Source organism: Labrus bergylta, chromosome 22 (assembly GCF_963930695.1).
Source record: "Labrus bergylta chromosome 22, fLabBer1.1, whole genome shotgun sequence".
Lineage (NCBI taxonomy): Eukaryota > Metazoa > Chordata > Actinopteri > Labriformes > Labridae > Labrus > Labrus bergylta.
In genome coordinates, this window is record NC_089216.1 from 17,985,260 (window position 1) to 18,003,589 (window position 18,330).

At 41.9% G+C, this 18,330-nt stretch overlaps 1 protein-coding gene across 1 annotated transcript; it reads right to left on the bottom strand.

The window, feature by feature from the left end:
* Nucleotides 1–248: 248 nt before the first annotated feature.
* On the bottom strand, nucleotides 249–17,849 carry kiaa0232 (KIAA0232 ortholog). Its single transcript, XM_020646424.3, has 8 exons — nucleotides 17,624–17,849; nucleotides 14,444–15,003; nucleotides 13,028–13,168; nucleotides 9,290–9,359; nucleotides 9,113–9,197; nucleotides 5,600–8,981; nucleotides 5,335–5,443; nucleotides 249–4,231 (listed from the first exon to the last, which is right to left on the bottom strand). Exons 2-8 carry the CDS (start codon nucleotides 14,678–14,680, stop codon nucleotides 4,215–4,217), a joined length of 4,041 nt encoding a protein of 1,346 aa, XP_020502080.2. The 5' UTR covers nucleotides 14,681–15,003; nucleotides 17,624–17,849; the 3' UTR covers nucleotides 249–4,214.
* Nucleotides 17,850–18,330: the final 481 nt, after the last annotated feature.

Genomic DNA, 18,330 nt, shown 5'->3' on the forward strand with positions numbered 1-18,330 from the left:
CCTGTTGAGTGGAGAATAAAAAATGAGTAGATTCTGTTTTTTTTTCAAAGACAAAACAAATATAAATGTGACTTTCAAGGCATCCTAAAATGTTTAAAAACACTGAGTGAGCATCATTAGGAAAATAATAGAAGTCTAAAGCTTGATGTGATCATAAAGCTTCCTCACGCTGCCCTCTAGTGTCCAGATGCGGTATTGTACTTGAACTTCAAGAATGGAGAATGAAAAGACAAGTCGAGTCCAAGGCCTGAGGTTTTGGTTTATTCCTTTATTAGATGTTAAGAAAAAATCCACAATGAAACAAAATAATTTACTCAGGGTGTACATGAGATCAGAACAACAGAGCTACTCGGGACAGGTGTGATTCAGGAACGTTAGAGGAAAGGAGGGGGGGAGGAGGGTGGTGGTGGTGGTGGTGGTGAAGGAGCGTCTGGGTGGGAATGAAAAGACGAGGAAGTTTTCAGTGCTGGATATGTTCTTCAGACCACCGTGTGACTGAAACTCTGCAAACTCTTTCTGTGTTCGTTCCGAATGCATATATACCCTCGCCGGATGCATTTACTCATCTTTTTATTTTAGTTATTTTTTTAATATTTTTTTTTAACACACATCAGCCTATCAAAATGGAAGAATCAAATCGAGAAAGGTGTGATGTATTCCTTTCAACTCCCTAAGTGCTTTTTTTTTTTTTTGGTGTGAAACGTTCGCTCACAGATTCACGCAGTCATTCTCTCAATCAGGGATTTAACCTCTTGTGTTTTTTTTTTGTTTTTTTTTAAATAATAAACTTAAAATATTTTTCTTCAACCTAACAGAAAAAGATGGAGTGTGATGTTTGCATGCTGCATTTTCTTTTTGAGACATTTCTCTTTTATGTATATTTTTTTACCTTCAGGTGTCTCTCGCTCAAAAATCAAACATGCAAAAAGAAACCGGATGACTCGTCTCCTTAAATTCTTGAATGTTTACATGCGTCAAAGCATTGCATAGGACCTCTTGTGTCACGCTCTCTGCATCGCTGATGCAACCCACGATGGCTTAATTCTGTTTTTCTCTCTACCTAAAACTCTAAATGAACGACAGCCACCTGCAGTGGGGTTAGCATGAAAGATCTCCCGTCAATAAGTTCTGCTCTACAATCACAGAAAGGTTTTTACATTAATGCATCAATGCACTGTCACAGGTCTGAGTGGAAGATTATGCAGAATGCTCGTATTAAAAAATTCCTGAGTGTCTGATGACGGTCAAAGAAAGGTGACGAAGACCCTGAGGTTGGAGTACCTCTCATTCGGTTATTTGAAGGGGGTCGGTGGGTGGGGGGGGGGGGTCAGTTGATTTGCCGTTGGATTGAACAAACCTGATCTACTTACAATCTTTGTATTTTTTTTTGTCTTTAACGAGGAAGCCATGCCTGTTACTGAGACACCTTCACCTGCGACAGTGCATTACAGCGTCACACTGTTGACTCAGATTTTTTTTTAATTAAAAGAACCATCATCTTAGATGTCTGTGCTTCACTTTTTTATGTAATTAAGTGACAAATAAGTCACTCGGCTACTGTCTTCTAAATCTTTGTTGAGAAATCAAGTAGCTTAAAAAGGGAAGGGGGGGGTTAAAAAAAACTGCATAATGCATTTGTTACCCGACAGATACAGGATTTTTAGGGCTGATATCTGATCATCACTACGACTAATATGACGTCCACTTTTTGTTCCTGTTTTTTGTTTCCTTCAGAAAGCAGTTCTATATTTATGTGCAACCATTTCCTGCTCAGCTTGAATACTGTGCTGCATGCTCTGCAGAAAGTTAAGAGTACAGAGACGACGATAAGAGAGAGTGCGATGAAGTCATGCCCGCAGCAGAGGGGGAAGCTTCCTACTCGTCCCTTTTGGTCTGCTGGCCAACGACAGATTAACGCCTGAAAGCTGCTGCTGGTAAGGAAGCACTAACAACATTTCAAACACCCCAGAAGAACTAAGCCGTTTCAAACTGAAAATCTTTCAGAAGACAAAAGTGATAAAGGTAATAAAGGAGGCCAACAAAATCAGGAGGAAGAAATGTCAAAAAAACAGATGGACTTGGACACTGGGAATCTGGACAGATGAACTTGACGTTGCAGCAAAGCCACACAGGGCCTGCTTTCATCTTTTTTTAGGATAAAACACAGACAGTACTTCACATTTTAAATTAACCTTTTCCTCGCTGTTGGATAAGGGGTGCAAAAATAAACCTTTGACTCAGCATCTGCTGCTGATAGTTGTACAATTTGTTTGTCCACTCGTGAGCTTTGAGTTAAAGTAAGACGTATTTGCTCTCCCTCTCTATAGAGCTGCTGCACGACTATGTGATGACGGAGTTTTCTGTCTTTTTTAACTGCTTTAAATTGGGTCTTCGTTGCATCGCATATCAGGAAACACATGCCGATGATGATGCATCAGTGATAAGCCCGTATCAGCTCGTATCAGTCGGGATCTAGCATTTGCATCTGCAGGACTTGTGACAGGTAGCAAAAAGCCAACCGACACACCTTCAGGACTTTGTACCCAACTTGTCAACGGTGTGGTTTTAACTTTAGAGGGAGAAGCTTATAATGCGCTTGCATTTTTTTTTAGCAAATGTACGTCTCTGCACACATTCGCGTTTCTCTGAGATAAAAGTTCTTCTTGTTGCACTCACTCTGAACCAGCGCCTTCACGAGTTCTGCTGCCAACAAACACACACACACTCACACTCACACACAGTGAGACATTACTCAATATTTCAACGAGTTATATTGTAAACCAAAAAATTAAAATAAAAACACACCTCATATGGAAAAAAAAAAGAAAAGCATTTGTACCTTAGTGTAATTATGCTCGTTATGTTTTTGGTTTGACCGTCGCCCCACAGTTTTTGTTTCATGTTTGTATAGGTGCAGCATGAGCTGTCCATGCAGAGTTTGTCCTTTACAGGCCTGACAACTGAGAGGTTACCTTGAAATAAAAAAAACCCAAAGCCACAAGAAGCAAGAAACTGGTTTTTCTTTCTCTGCAAAAAGGTATTCATGGAGTCTGACTTTGACTACAAACAGAACTAGGCTTTCTACTCATCACAGCCGTATTATGGAACTTCAACTTCAAATTGAACATGTTTATAGCACCAATAGTCCGTACCATAGAAATTACAAAAAAATAATAAAACCAAGTTTAATTCGGTTGCAACACAGGTGTCTGCAGAAATGGCTGTAGTTTTGTCTTTTAATGATGGGGCTTTACCACAAAACACAAACTTTTTTTTCTTTTTTTCCCCCACTCATTTCTTTTACAGCATTGCATTTCAGGTAGATTATTAGTATTCTTCCAACAAAACTCATATTTGATTTCCTGTTTTTTTGTTTTTAAAGGTTTTTTTTTTCATTTTATTTTAGCCTCACAAACCGTACTAAGTCTACTACTAGCTTTAGCAAGACTATCACCATTCAAAAATCAGACTCATTTATGATAACTTTTCACACACGGGGGAAGTTTCAGGATATTCAGGAGAAAAGCTTCACACATTCTCTACTTCACATTCAGAAAGTCATCCAAACAAACTACTTAAATTAAACTCTCAAAGTCTTACACAACTCAGAAAACCTCAACATCCTCGTTATTATCTTTCTGAACACAAAGATGGAAAGTAGAGGATGTGATAGCAGTCCGTTTTCACACGACATCAGAAAAAGAGGAGTGAAGACTGGCTGGACGAACGCACATGCACAACCATTCAGACACCAACAACTACCAGTATCCTAGTTCAAAAGCAAAAACAAGAAATGGCGGGAACAAAACTGACAGGAATAGAACAAAAGATTGTCCCAACTAACTAACTGTGAGACTCGAATGAGGACCAGTGTACAGAAGAATCAAATTAAACTAATTCTAAAAAACGCCTAAAATGCATTTCCGCACATGGCATCACTCAAAGACAGAACATATTTTTTGAGTTTTCCTATTTCCACTCACTTTTTGTTGATCTGATTTGATTACACGAGGTTGCAAGTTAGTAAATGAAAAACCAGCAGGGTTATGTGTGGGGTGTTTTTGGGTGGGTGTTCTCAGAAAAATTAGCCTACATTAGGTTTCCCAGCTCTGAGATGACCCTGAATCTTTGCTGGTACAGTAGAGGTCCAGTCACAAAAGGAGAGAGGAAGGTTTCCCCTCTAACGACAGGTGTCCTCTGCAAAACTGGAGTATTCAAATGTTGCTGCTCCCTGGAGAAAACAAGCCATGCAAATAGTTAGATTGTTGTTCCTGTAACTCCTGCATGTGATTCATAAAAGGCTTGATTATGTCCCAACATCTATTTCAGTTTTTTACCCGGGGTCTGTTTAACATGAATAGATATAACTCCTAGGCTTTAATCTGCAACACAACCTTTCAGATTCCTCAAAGCCACCACACTCCAGTTACGTTACCTCGCAGAAAAGAGGAGATTTGGGATGCTTCCTGTTCTGGTTAGTTTGTATATTACTATGAAGTGTTGGATCTGAGCTAACCCCTTTAAAAGACCAAAGTCACATAGTAATATAAACAAACTAACCCGTCAGGTTCTGGAGACTAGCAGTTTCCTTGTTGTGGAGGCTAAAATTCTCGTAGTTGCAAAGAGTGCGTAAAAATTAAGGAGCACTTACAAGTCTTTGAATGGTTGCTTTACTAAACATAAATGATTAAGTGTACTGTATTTGTGGGAGTCATGTTATGGATTCACACAGTCCACTTATTGACTTTTTAAACCCTTTGGGTGCCGATATTCAGATCCAGGGGGTGCTGATTTTTCAGGCGATCAGGTGAGATAAACTCATCTCCATCCAGTCAAGAAAGCATGAGGTACATACCGAAGCAAAGACAACCATGTTCTTGGTCCTACAGAGGAAATGTGACATTTTCTTATTTCCTTCCTGGTTTTCTTTTTTTTTTTTTTTCCAGTGGCCTAAACCATCTTTACTGAAAAGTCACCGGTCTTTACATTTCCTCTGTGACTGTTTTTGCTGTCATTCAAAGTTAAATGTAATACTTCTTAATCCAGTGTTATTAACCGTCTTTATACATATACTGTATCATTTATTTACTGGATGAGGAGGTTTCAGAGACAAAAAGTAGCAATTCAAAGATAAGTTGATCAATACATTGCAAGATTCTTCACTTTCAGACCAGTGTTCAGCCTCTATTAAGTCTTACAAAGATATCAAGAGTTGCTCTAGCTTAGGAATCATAGTGTTCAATAACCCTTAGAATATCTTTGTAAAGTGTTACTCGTTTGATATGTTCGAAGAAAGCACAATGAATTCATTTGTAAAAGTTAACTATGTTTTACCTGTACACTGAGATCCAGGGAAAAGGGGGGAACAGAGTGTGTTCTGCCACCAGCTCTCATCCTGCTGGTTGCCAGTTCCTCCCTGTCCACTAACATTTAACAGAGGGAACTAAACGAGACAAACGAGAAGTGGTTAGTGTGTTTCTGTAAACACTGCCTGAGACGTCAGAGGTGGAACTCATCTGACAGACAAATACTAGAACTCTGTGTGGTTAGGCCAAAGTGATCACATTATATTGAGGAGACGATTTTAAGAAATCCTCACCTCTGGCATTTCTCCAACAAAGTCATAAGTGATCCCAGACTTGGGGATCTGACCTGCTGGTGCACATAAGCAGGACTCTTTTTCTCCTGAAGATTCCTCCTTTTGAATCTTGCAGACTGAGACGCCCGTCTCTCCACCTGCAGTTGAAGCAGCTGCTGCCGTTTTGCAGTCTAAGCAAATCTCTTGCTCAGCGATCGGCAGGAGGGTACTTGAACCCTCCTGTGAATCCAGAGAGGTCTGGGCACTCTTCTCCATGCCAGACTTCTTTAATCTGGGTAAGAATTTACCAGATTCCAGTTCTGACTTCCCGTAATAAGGGCCCTCACATTCTGCATCCTCCTCGAGTGGTTTGAGGTCGGCCTGAGGATCATCGAAGACGTCCACCGGGGCCAGGACGGGAAAACTCATCTCCTCTTTGTCAGTCTCAGCCTCTGAATCACTCACTCCACCAGGAGACAACTCTGAGGCCGATATTGGTCGGAAATGAGTCCTGGGGGAGATGCGGATGGCCCTGTACTGTGTCCTGTTGATGCCATATATTTTAGGATGGAAGGCTTCATTCTCAGAGTCCGAGCAAAGAATAGATTTGGGCTTGAACCCCGGACTGAACGAGGCCATGTCTTCAGGCTCAAAGGAACACTCGACATGGAGGACTTGGGAGAAGGGATTGTTCAGGTTGAATGATGTGAAGGGATATTCCAAACCTTGCTCCTCACTATGCAAGCCTCCGTAAGATCCGAGCAAATCTTCATGGAAGATGAAAGAAAATCCCTTATTCAATCCATCCCCGCCTCCTCTGATGGCCTGGTCACTCTGCCCAAAGGACACAAGAGGCCTCCATAGGGGCTTGTGGCCAGGAGCAAAGCAGCTGCCAGCTTTCATGAGCACATCCTTTCCAGTGATGGTGAGCATGTCTGAGCTAGAAGCAGAAGCAGCTGCAGCGGCACATGTTAGCAGGCTTTCTTGGGCATCACTTGGCGGCACAACAGCCCAATTCTTATCGCCAGTTAGTGTCTTCAGCTCTCCATACACCCCTCCCAGGATGAATGATGTGCTCTCCTTCTCAGAGTTTAAGTCCCAGGGCTTGGACGGAGTCATATAATCCCCGGCAGCATCCACCTTGCAGAGTTTGTTTTTGGCTAAGTCCTGTTCTTCTTTCTTGCCTTCCCACAGGTGATACTCTGACCTCTGCACTGCTTTTTTCTGAGGTCCTTGAATCGGACCTGCTTTTGCCTGCACCTCCAGACAGCTGCAGCAGTAACCGCCTGACTCATCTGAGAATAGCCCCTCACTCGGTTTCTCTGCTCCTTTCCTTACCATTTCAGATTTGTCATCTCCTATTGCAGTCCAAATGTCCTTTATTATCCCTGAGCTGTAGTCATCACTGTGTTGGTTTGTGGTGTCCGAAAACATGCCAGTGCTGTACTGTTTACTCTCGTCCTTTTCCAATGCTATGCCACAGATGGACTCCAATTTAGACTTTTTGGTGAAGGTCTGATTGGACGCTGTCTTAACACTGACCTCCTCACACTTGCGCGCAGAGTCTTCCTGCAAAAACTCCAAGATTTCATCCTCCAGATATGTACCAGAGAGAGGAGGGATTATACAATCAATCTCTTCGTTGCCAATATGAGCAGCATCCTCTGTTGGAACATTTCCTTGCTCGTTATCTGAACGAGTCTCCTCCGAATGTGACCACGGACTGCAAGTTCGCGTTGAAAGGTTCGAACAGTGTTCAGTTTCGTCAAAGGCACTATTTTTGGTCCATATTAGCAAACGAGACTGTTTATTAGAATTGGGGTCGAGACAGCTACTAGAATCTGTGTTGTTTTCGTGACCAACGGTGAGTGAGTCGCGGGGAAAAGGAAAAGTGGGGCTGTCATACTGCAGCTCAAAAAGTGAGAAGCAGGATGAGTTCAAAGCAGAAGGTTCACTGGTGGCTTCAGGAACAGCCGGCTCCTCCAGATGCCCAGATAGTTTGCTCAGGGTGAATGAAACACTATCAAGGAGGGGAGAGAGCCGGATGGGAGAGTCTCCGATGAAGCTCTCTCCGTCTATATCTTCTGAAGTTGATGGTGAATAACATCCCCACACTTGAGCCATGGTTTCGAGATCCTCCATTAAGAATCCAACAGATCCCGAAGCTTCCTGTGAGTCTGCCCGTATTGCACTTTTCCCTTGCTGCTCAAGGCCATCTAACACTAAACAACATTCTGCCTCAACGTCTCTTTGCTCTTTGCTTTTTTGTCGAATCATGCTTAGGATCCGACTCTCTTGTATCGAGTCTGAGGCACTAGTATCCAATATGGATTGATAAATATCCACTTCATAGAAGTGAGTGAATTCAGACAGATGCTTGTCATCTAAATCTCTACTATCCTCGGGCTGAGGGCAGCTTGAGGTCCCAGTGAGTTCAGCAGGTTCATCTTCTGCCTCGCCAGGCCCTTCCACAAAGTGCCCATCCACAAACGAGCCTGCTGCTAGGTACGCTCTCTGGTAGCTCTCGTTAGCAATGCAGATTCCCTGGAATCTCTCCGGCAGCCTCTCCATGTCGGCTGACAAAGCAAAGCCATCAGGAGAGTCTACCTTGCTTCGATATTTTGTTTCCAGCTTGCTCTGTCTGCTGCTGAAAGGTACAAAATACTCTGTGATGGGCTCAGTGTACCAAAGCGGCTCTTCCATGTATTCCTTATTGTTTATTCCCTCAACTCCGGACTCTCTCGCTTCCTTCCAGCCAGGATCTTTACGAATCTCCTTCAGCGGTCGCTTCCCCTTTTTATAAAGCTGTGTTTGTTTGGCAGCTCCTCCTGTGGCACTGCTACTGCTCCCTCCTGCATTTCTTCGCTCATCTTTGTCAATGACCTTCATCTGAAGCTTCACTTGCCCACTGTTGCGTGTTCTCTTATTCTTAGCTGCCTCCCTCGATTTGTGCCTTATTCTGACTGCCTTGCTCCTAGATGACTTGGAGTCAGCCTGGTTCCCACTTGAGCTTGAGCCCGCCTCGCTGGAGCCAGAAGACCAGGATCTGGGTCTGTATTTGCCCTCAGATCTGTGTCTGGTCTGTCTCTTGGAGTGGACGGTAGACTTCTCCTCTGCTGCTGCCCCACCATGGTATCTGTTTTCTTTCTCCTTCTTGCTTCGTCGCTGCTGGGCTCTCTCGTTGGTCACAGTAGTGATGGTACTGCATGCCTCTGGGTTTCGCTCTTTTGCAGCTTCACCTTCGCTGTTGCAATCTTTTGGGGAGGAGGTGTCCGTGCTGGTCTGTGGGGCTGCGGAAGATGATGAACTCGAGTAAGCGCAGGCCTTAGCCTTGTTCCACACCGTCATGATCTCTTGGAGACAAACAGGTTTTTCTGACAAAGGAGGGAAGGCTTCATAATACCTGCAGAAACAAAAAACACAGAGAGAAAATTTGATTTAAATACATCGATGTCAGCAGAGTTCCAATAAACAAATTAATATGGGTGTGTTCTACGGCCACTTTTGTAAACAGACACACTCCAGACTACTTACATTTCCACCTGGTCCTTTGAAGAGGGGGACTCAGCTCGCTCTGGAGACTGAGCGCCATCAGATTTCTTTTTAATCTGTTTTTCCTCTGCAGAGAAGACATAAAAATGCTTTTTAGAGGAGATAAGTTCAAGTATTTTTTTCTTTTTATCAAATAATGAATCATTCTTAATACCATACCTTTCTGTTTGTTTTGGATGTCCTTTAGTTTAGAGCAAAGCTCTTCAACCAGGCTCTCAATTCCAGAGTTCTGCGCAAAAAAAGGAAAAAAAAAAAAACATTTTTGAGAACTCAATGTCACTTTCGATGCATACTTGTACAAAAGACAAATACAACTGTGAGCTCAAACAATTGACGCATCGGATCTGAGCATATGTTCTTTCACTGACATAATGACAAAGGTTGTACTCTCAGAGTTGACGTTAAAAATACATTGATTCGGGGCGCGCTGGTGGCACAATGGTTAGGGCGCGCGTTCCATGTATTGAGACTCTCGTCTCGAGCGGTAGGCCCGGGTTCGCTTCCACCTGTGGCCCCTTTCCGCATGTCATTCCCCGTTCTCTCACCCTGGTTTCCAACTCTACCCACTGTCCTCTCTCTGCATTAAAGGCACGAAAAGCCCAAAATAAATCTTAAAAAAAAAAAAAATACATTGATTCATTGATCAATAATTAAATAAAACATATTCACAGTAAATCACTCCTTCATCACCAGGTATATGATAGGAAGTAGTAGAGAAAACATCTGGATAAATAACTCTCCTCTCTGGAAATATTCTACAGTGTGTAAGTGTTTTGTTTTTCAGAGAAAAGGATGAATCAGACAAAGCAAATGTCACACTCAAAGATTGTTGTTGCAAAATAAAACACTGAACAACTCTAAATCTGGCCTGGCACCTGAAAGAAACACTGATTTGACTCTCATGCTTTGCCCAAGTTTTGCACCAAAACATGAGAAATGAAGCACTTCATAGCAAACATGGTAATTCCAGAAAGTGATTTTTGTTTCAGTATCGGGAATAGCAGGCTGCACGGTTAGCGCTTTTGCATCACAGCTAGAAGGTTCCTGGTTTGAATCCCTGTCAGAAAGGAGGCTCTTTGTGTGGAGTTTGCATGTTCTCCCTATGTATGCGTGGGTTCTCTCCAGGTACTCCGGCTTCCTCCCTCGTCAAAAACATAATTGTTAGGGTTATTTGGTGACTCTACCTTGCCCTCAGGTGTGAGTGTGGGTGCTTGTCTGTCTCTATATATCAGCCCTGTGATTGAGTGGCGAACAGTCCAGGGTGTAACCCTGCCTCTCGCCAATAACAGCTGGAACGGTTCCACCCCCCCGCGACCCCAAATGGGAAAAGCGGTGTACATAATGAATGGATGGATATATTGAATGGCTCGGTGATTTAAAAAAATAAAATAATAATTATTTAAAAGTTATTTGTAATTATATAAAAGTTATTTGTGAGTTTATGTTAATGTAACTGATATATGAAATGGACCATATTAATCATAGACTGCTCAAAAGTGAATAGGGGCATACTCATAAACAATAACCGTTTTGTTTTCTGAAGACTGAATATAATGGCCCCAGGTAAGAATTCACAAAAGCTACTATGACCCCGAGTGTGACCCAAAAGAAAAGAATGAAAGGCACGGGGTTGACACAAGTCATGCCAGCTGACTTATGAGAGCTTAGGCATGCTTGGCTATGCCTGCGCTATATTTAGCTATGTTGCAGAAATGCCTTTAAAAAAAAAAAAAAAAAGAGAAAAAAAGGCCATGCAGAAGTGATTGCCTCACAGTGCACTGAACATTTACTACACATCCTGTTTGGCTCACCAACTTCTCATATTGAGAAATGTGATAAATGAATAACATAAACAAGGACTATAAACAAGAGAAAAGTGTTCAAATGGAACCAAGTAGGAACTGTTAAATAGATTCAAACAAATTCCCAACGTGGCTGCTCCACAGTGCCAGTCCTGCCAGACTTTTAGCTCAATCACTTCCTGCTCACACTTCCAAGAAAATGTTTATCCTTACCATGCCACCTGACGAAAAGGAAAGCAAAGTTCTCTCCAGCTCTGTGTTTCCTCATGCATCATTGTGCTAATGCCGGTCAGCTGACAGCCGACCGACTCTGCTGCTCACTGCTGCAATTCCTGTGCAGCGTGTGCTGGTTAAAAAATAGACCGCAGAGTCCAGTCCCCAGAGAGGAGCTCCACACTCCTCCTCCTACTCAACCTCATCCTCTTGCCTTGCAGACCCTTCCCCCCTACCCTCCTACCGACTATTATGTTGTGGCATTCTCACTAAATCCCACCTCCTTTACTACTCAGGGCCTGAAATACAATTTTTAAACTGATGGGGAATCCCCCACTACATCCTTCCCATGGGGGAAGGAAACTTTAACATTCTGAGGCGGGTTTTTTTTCAAAGTAATGAAAAAGAAACCCTGAAATTACCTTGATGCCTCTGACCTACAAATGCAAACAAGACCATCAGAAAAATAACGACTATATCTGCGTATTTTAATCCTCGTCATCACAGCCACTGGATCAATGTAAGACAAAGAATTTGCAGCACGCAGACCCGAAGTGCATTTGATTACAATATTCCACAGAAAAGATTCAGAGTGATTTCTTTTCTGATAATTGGTGCAAATTTAAAGTCAGCAGGATGTTTGAGATCAATACTTAAGTAATATTGTTTACAGGGGTTACCAAAATGAACACAGAATTTAAGCTTCTCGACATTACCCTGTTTATAGAGGGTAACAAGTATTTTTTGATTGTGGTTTACTATGAAACTTATTTTAGTTTTCACTCCTCGTCTCTGTACCCGTGTGTGTGTGTGTGTGTGTGTGTGTGTGTGTGTGTGTGTGTGTGTGTGTGTGTAATATTTGTACAATACGCAGCAGTTGTAGGCTCATGAAATGTTTCACACATGTCGGTTGAGATCCGTCTGAGGACGACATGACATATATCAGTCCATCGGTGCAGGATGCAGAGCACCTCAGCTAATAGCAACATGTACTCTAGGAGTTCAGAGAAAGGGGGACAGACATCTACTTTATCGATTGTGGATGACTAGCTCATGCGGATAAAGAAAATAAAAATGCTCAAATGGTCTGCAACTTTACATCCGCTGATGCAGAAACATCTGAATGAGCCTCCAAGTTATAGTCTGAGAGAAACTTTACGCTGGTAGATAGTCACCTCTGCTTTCCACTATACACCTGCCCAAAGGCATGTGTGTATACATGTGTTTTAAGGAGAGGGAGAGAGGGAGAGACTCCAGACTTTGTTGCTTGGTCTGATGCGGTGTCTCTGACCAGTCTGTCCTGTAATAAACCGAGCAAACTTTTGCTGTGTGACATACGGGAGGATTGTAAACAACAATGTGAATATTTTCCCGAATTATGAGATTCCCACAATCCAGCGTCACAATTCAGGCCCTGCTACTGCTGGCCTTGAATGAACAATCAGCAAATCTCTCAGTGCTCTTTTTACTAACATAAGGATATCACAGTTTCATGTAAAGACATAACTTTAAATAGCTGACCTCAATATAACCTTTCCCATGAAGACTAATTGATGTCGCCAAAATGAGGCGACATCATACTTACAATGAGGATCTCCCTCCGTTCAATGGGCGATCCTTTGACACATTGCTTTATTCGGTGTCTATTCACTGTGACTTATGCAATTAATATCTGCATGACTGCATCCAAACAAGCAACAAGGAATACTACAGTAACAAATTCCAAACATTATAAGACCAATTACGCCCTCATGGCTTCTGTAACGAAAGTACTTTTCTTTCAAAAGTTTCACAAAAAAAGTGGCAGGCGTACGAGCTCCCGTCTCTAAAGAATAATAATAACGAACAATGAGAATCAAAGGATTACAACAATCATACTTACTTCATCAGATGCAGAGCGGAGGCATTGCACAGCAGCTTGCTTCTTCATTTCCTCAAGACTCAGGTCTGTCCCTCCTTTCTTCTTGCTCTTGCCCCATTTCTTCCCAGTTCCCTTCTCCCAGCCCAAGAAGATGTCATTTTCCTTTAAGACAAAAGAAATAACACACAGAGAGAAAACAAGTGTTAAACAGTGAAGCAGCATAGATTATATAGACTGTGTACAAACATCTCTATAGTGGATTTGTGTTGCATAATGATAATTAGTAGAAACATACAGAAAACACTTCATCAATGTGAGTAATTCAAATACAAGTTAGAGAACTGCTTTTATATACTTCTTCAAACACAGGATCAGATACTACTGAGTGTGCCAGTCAATACACTGGAGTGGTAGTACTGGACATCGGTCTTGAGACCACTTTTTGAAGGTCTCGGAATCTAAAGCATTTTCACTCCGTCTTGTTTTAGACTGGGCGGACTCCGGATCAAGACCATTCAAGTCCACCACTGATCAGCTATTTTCCACGTCATTACTTTGCTTCGAATTAAATCAGCTCTTTCTAAAAGAACAAATAACTATAATTAATTCATAATCTGATTTTTATCCCCCAGTTACGGACGCAAACTTCCCGGTGTTCCAGTGTAAGTGAGTGACACGCCCCCTACACACAAGATGATGATTTTTTGTGATATTAATGATCTTGGTCTTGTCTCGGTCTCGCCCTGCCTTGGTCCTGAGTTGGTCTCAATCCCTAAATGTCTTGGTCTTGTCTCGGTGTGGGACACAAAATGGAGAGAGACAGATGTGCCGCAGAGTTATCTTAACCTAACCTACGTCATTTATTCATGTTTTGTTTTGTTTATGTAAATCTGGACAGTAAAAGAACGTTGTATGGCATTGTAGGGCATATGGCCATTTATATAAGTCCAGAGAAAGGGTAACAGACATGTAGTTTATCCATTGCAGATGACTATCCCATGCAGTTAAAAAAAAAAAAATGCTCAAATGGTCTGCAACTTTACTTCCGCCGTCGCATATTCATCTTGACAGGGCGCCAAGTTATAGTTTGGGGCGGTCCAACTGGTATCAAGACACATTTTTTGTATTAATGCATCTCAAATTCCGGTATCAGAATCATATCAGTATCAGGAAGGAAAATACGGAACATCTCTTGTTAATGTTGTGAAAGAAATCACTGGAATTAAAGGAGGATAATTCAGTGATACACGTGCCATGATGTTAAAGTGCAGCCACAATGTTCTCTCCACACAAATTGTCAACAAGACCATTGTTTTGACATACTTGTATTCCCTTTTAGAGTAAATTCACTCTCCACTCGTTTAAAGATAGTTCAACCAAATATAGACAAAGAAAACAATTTCTGGACTTTGCATTTAACTCAAAATAAGGCCTCACCTGGTCCTGCAGGTCGTAGTCGTAACTGTCATGCAGGAGAAGGCTGAGAACGTAGCGGGTGTAAATCATGGCATCGATCCCGCACTTCTCAAGCTCCTGACCAAGCCAGCTTTGCACTGGACCCAGCGACTGGAGCAGGGACATCTCTGAGGCAGGCAGGGGGCCCACGAGGGGGTAGGGGCAAGAGAGATTTTCAGGAGGAGCAGGACCGTCTGAATCGGTGCTCACTGGACGCATGGGACCTCAGGTATAGGCCATTCTCAGGTGGAGCAGCATTGTGATGGGAAGTTACTGAAGGGTGATCGGTGGAGAAGGGTAGGGAGAGAGGATGACGCAGAACCTTGGGAAAGGGGGCAGTCACTCCAGCAGGATGCACTGAAGGGGCTCTACATGGGGAGGCATGTAGGATGTTTTCTGTTTTTTTTTTTTATTGCTTTGAGCAAAAAAAGGGGGGTTTACTCGTCAGGCATGGCTTATGCTGTTGAGCAAAACACACAGTGTGTTTGCGTCTTAGTTGGAAGAGTCCATACTGGTGTTACTTCTTACTTCACCGGCACAACCTGAAACAAAACAAGTAAGAATCGTTAATATTGATGCATTCATAACTTTGAAAAACATTGAGACGTCAAGGACTTTATTCACAACAACCCCTCCCTCAAACGGCAAGAACAAAGCCTCTTTGTATATTAGAAAGTGGGTGAAGGGGGAAAAAGTATTTAATTTTAGAAATGCAAATTCTACTATTTCATTGATACTGACAGAAAAAAAACGGAGGACAAATGCCAAGACAAATCTTACCAAAGCATATCAGTTTGTTTTAATACGAAATGACGTTTTATTGGCCTTTCAAAGCTTTTCTTACAAGCAACTTAAAATGCTCCTGAGAGAGGACCAGGGCCGAAATGTACTTTTTGACTCACTGTCCAAGGTGGCAAGAAGATTCAAAAACTTGGCCAAACATATTTTTTCCAGGCCAAAATAATAAACTGTGTTTTTCTGTTTAGATAAATTTGTTTTAGTACGTTTAATTGAGTTAATAAGGCATTTATGTTCCATTGGATCAGATCACGAATCATTTTATTAGATCAGGAAATGATAAAGTGTTACCAAATAATCTGAGTGTAGCTGATGAGTGCTCTACCCACTGTCCTAACCCTAAAATAAAGGCACAACCCCCCCCAAAAAAAAAACTGAAAAAAAAAATGGTTTGAAAGTATGGACATTATCAGGCCTCCATCCAACAGGTAAAATGTACATGCTGAGAGAAAACATTGCTTGGCTATATTTAAAGTTGTTTTTTTGTGACAAATTCAGATGTTCACGGTGTGCTTAGTGTGAATGCTCATATCATGAAAACGCAAAAATTACGATGAATTGCGCAGGGATACTACATAATGACACCAACACAACCCTGTCGTTGCACAACATGTTTTGTAAAGTAGCTTTGCCTTGCCACATAATTGCAACGATAAACAAATATCATGGGAGGCCAATATCAGCCAGATAATATAGGTTGGGTTTCACTTTAAACCATGGTTGTGTATGCACTTCCCCTTCATTAAGCACACTCTGGCTTCTTATGTTTGTGTGACGGTATCTCAAATATTTGAATAACTCGATTGTGCATGTGCAATGTCTACCTCATTTTGAAACACCTGAATTGACATCAAGGCTTTGCAATAGACACTAAAACAGGACGCTTCACTTTCCACAATGATGCCAAATAGTGATCATTTTTGATAGGTACAGGACAGTACAGGTACATTGGAATTCTTGTGCGTTTCTCCCTGAGTCAGCTTCTACAAAAAAAAGTTACAATTATATATAAAATAGAATAGCATTATAAGAAAAAAATACAAAAAAAGTCAAAATAAAAATAAGTTATAAGTGTGTAATAAGTTATACACTGTATTAAAGCGAAGATATAATACAAAAAAATAACAAAGGGAACACTGTACAATGAAATGAAAATATAAATATGTTTTCTTATTGCACTTATTATCTCTTATTGCACACATATTTTTCACATTATATAATTGCACTGTTTTTTGTTTTTAAGGTTAATATTGCACCAACTTTTTAGATAGTAAGAAACCAAATCAAATCGGTCTTAATTTGAGCAAATGACATACCCAATAACTGCACGAAATAATCTGTATACATGTGCTGTCAAGGGGCAGGGAAACGCTTGCTGTCAAGTGCATGTGTGTCATATGGCAGCAGTGGATTAGTGAACCGACGTGAAGAGCAAATGGAGGCTGCACCGATTTGATTGGTTGGCCCGGCCGTCACTCCACAATGGGCATATTATAGGTTTCCCGTAAGAGACGTCAAAAGGGCAAGATAAGAGGCTTAGCACACCATTTCCACAGTCATGTTACAGTATAATAATTACGTGTCAGTTAAATAAATACAGATGCACAACTTTAAAATGAAATGTGAGCTAGCGTCACTGATAATTGCAAAATATGGCTGACCAGCTGTTCATAAGTTTACCCAGTAAGCCACTACTCACGGCAACTATGACATGAAGCAGAGCAGAATAATGCAATGTGATTTGCGTTAATAGCGCGGTTCATTTATCTGTATTTATTCCATTTACTTGCAGTCAAAAAGACAAGGTTATAGCTGGACCTCCGACCTTTAGCTGAATCAGCTAAGCTAAGCCAAGTTAGCTGCCGAGAGCTTCTTCTTCGTCTCCTGTCATGTTTCAGTCTGTTGTCATGATTGTGTTTAATCATCGACACACCATACTCAAGCCGGGCAGGATATTAATCTACAGATCTCCCCGTTTCCATGGAGATAAGAGTTAAACGGGCAACACGGTTCATGTCTGACATTTAGAGCCCCTCGGTTCAAAGTTAGCGAGCTAACAGCAACTCACGCAGGTCGGGCCGAGTCTAAACGTAACACCGGGACATGTCAGTACACTGTAACGTCATTAACGTTGTTATTCACAGAATAAAAACACAGGATAGTCAACGCTGGCTTTCTTAAGTCGGCTTGTTGTTATGGCAATGACGGGGAGGAGGAGGAGCGGCTGCCCCCCACGGTAAGCTAGTAGACGTTTTCCCTTCAAAAATGTACGCCATATCGTCATAGTCACTACACTACACGAAACACTTTCACAATCCGATGTGAAAAACACTGGAATACCGCTTAAAATGCTGGTTTTCTTACCTGCCGTGCAGCGAAAGGGGAGCGGCTACTTCTCTCCCGCTGCCGATCCGAGCTGGAGCTCTGGAATCCGCTGCGGTAGCATCGCAGTATGTATCATGGACGCCGACAGAAATGGCGCTGTTTTTTCACATCCAGTGCTTCTTCAAACAGCGTCAAGGAAACCGACGACATTGTGGCTCAAGCAAGGGGGAAGGTCATTCCGCGATGAGAATAGTGACGCAAGAGCCACAATGGCCGGTATCGAAAGCCCAGTTTCACTCGGTTGCAGGACTCCTGAGTGCGCCGCCCCTCCGCGTTCGTATCTAGGCAACAGGGCGAACCTCTGCCGTCCTACTGGCGTAGATTTGATACCTCCGCTCGGGTATTGCATCAGAAACGTAACTAGTGCGTTATCATTCAAACTCTAAAGTAAAAAAAATATGAGGATAAAAAGTAGGTTGAACACAAAAAAGGAAATATATTATTCTTGTTGAGTTTCAGTTTTGATCAACCCATCATTCAAACCCCACAAACGCATTTAATCGTCTTCTTTATTGCTTAATAACTCTTTAAAAAGAGTTTATGGTGGTAATTATGCAGCTTTTACAGGCACAACGCCTGCCTAATCAGCAAAATCAACACGCATGTATGTGCCATTTGCCATTTCTTGGACTGAAGCTTTGAATTTAAAGCCCCATTTTGGCTAACTTTTGACCTTTTGGTTGTGT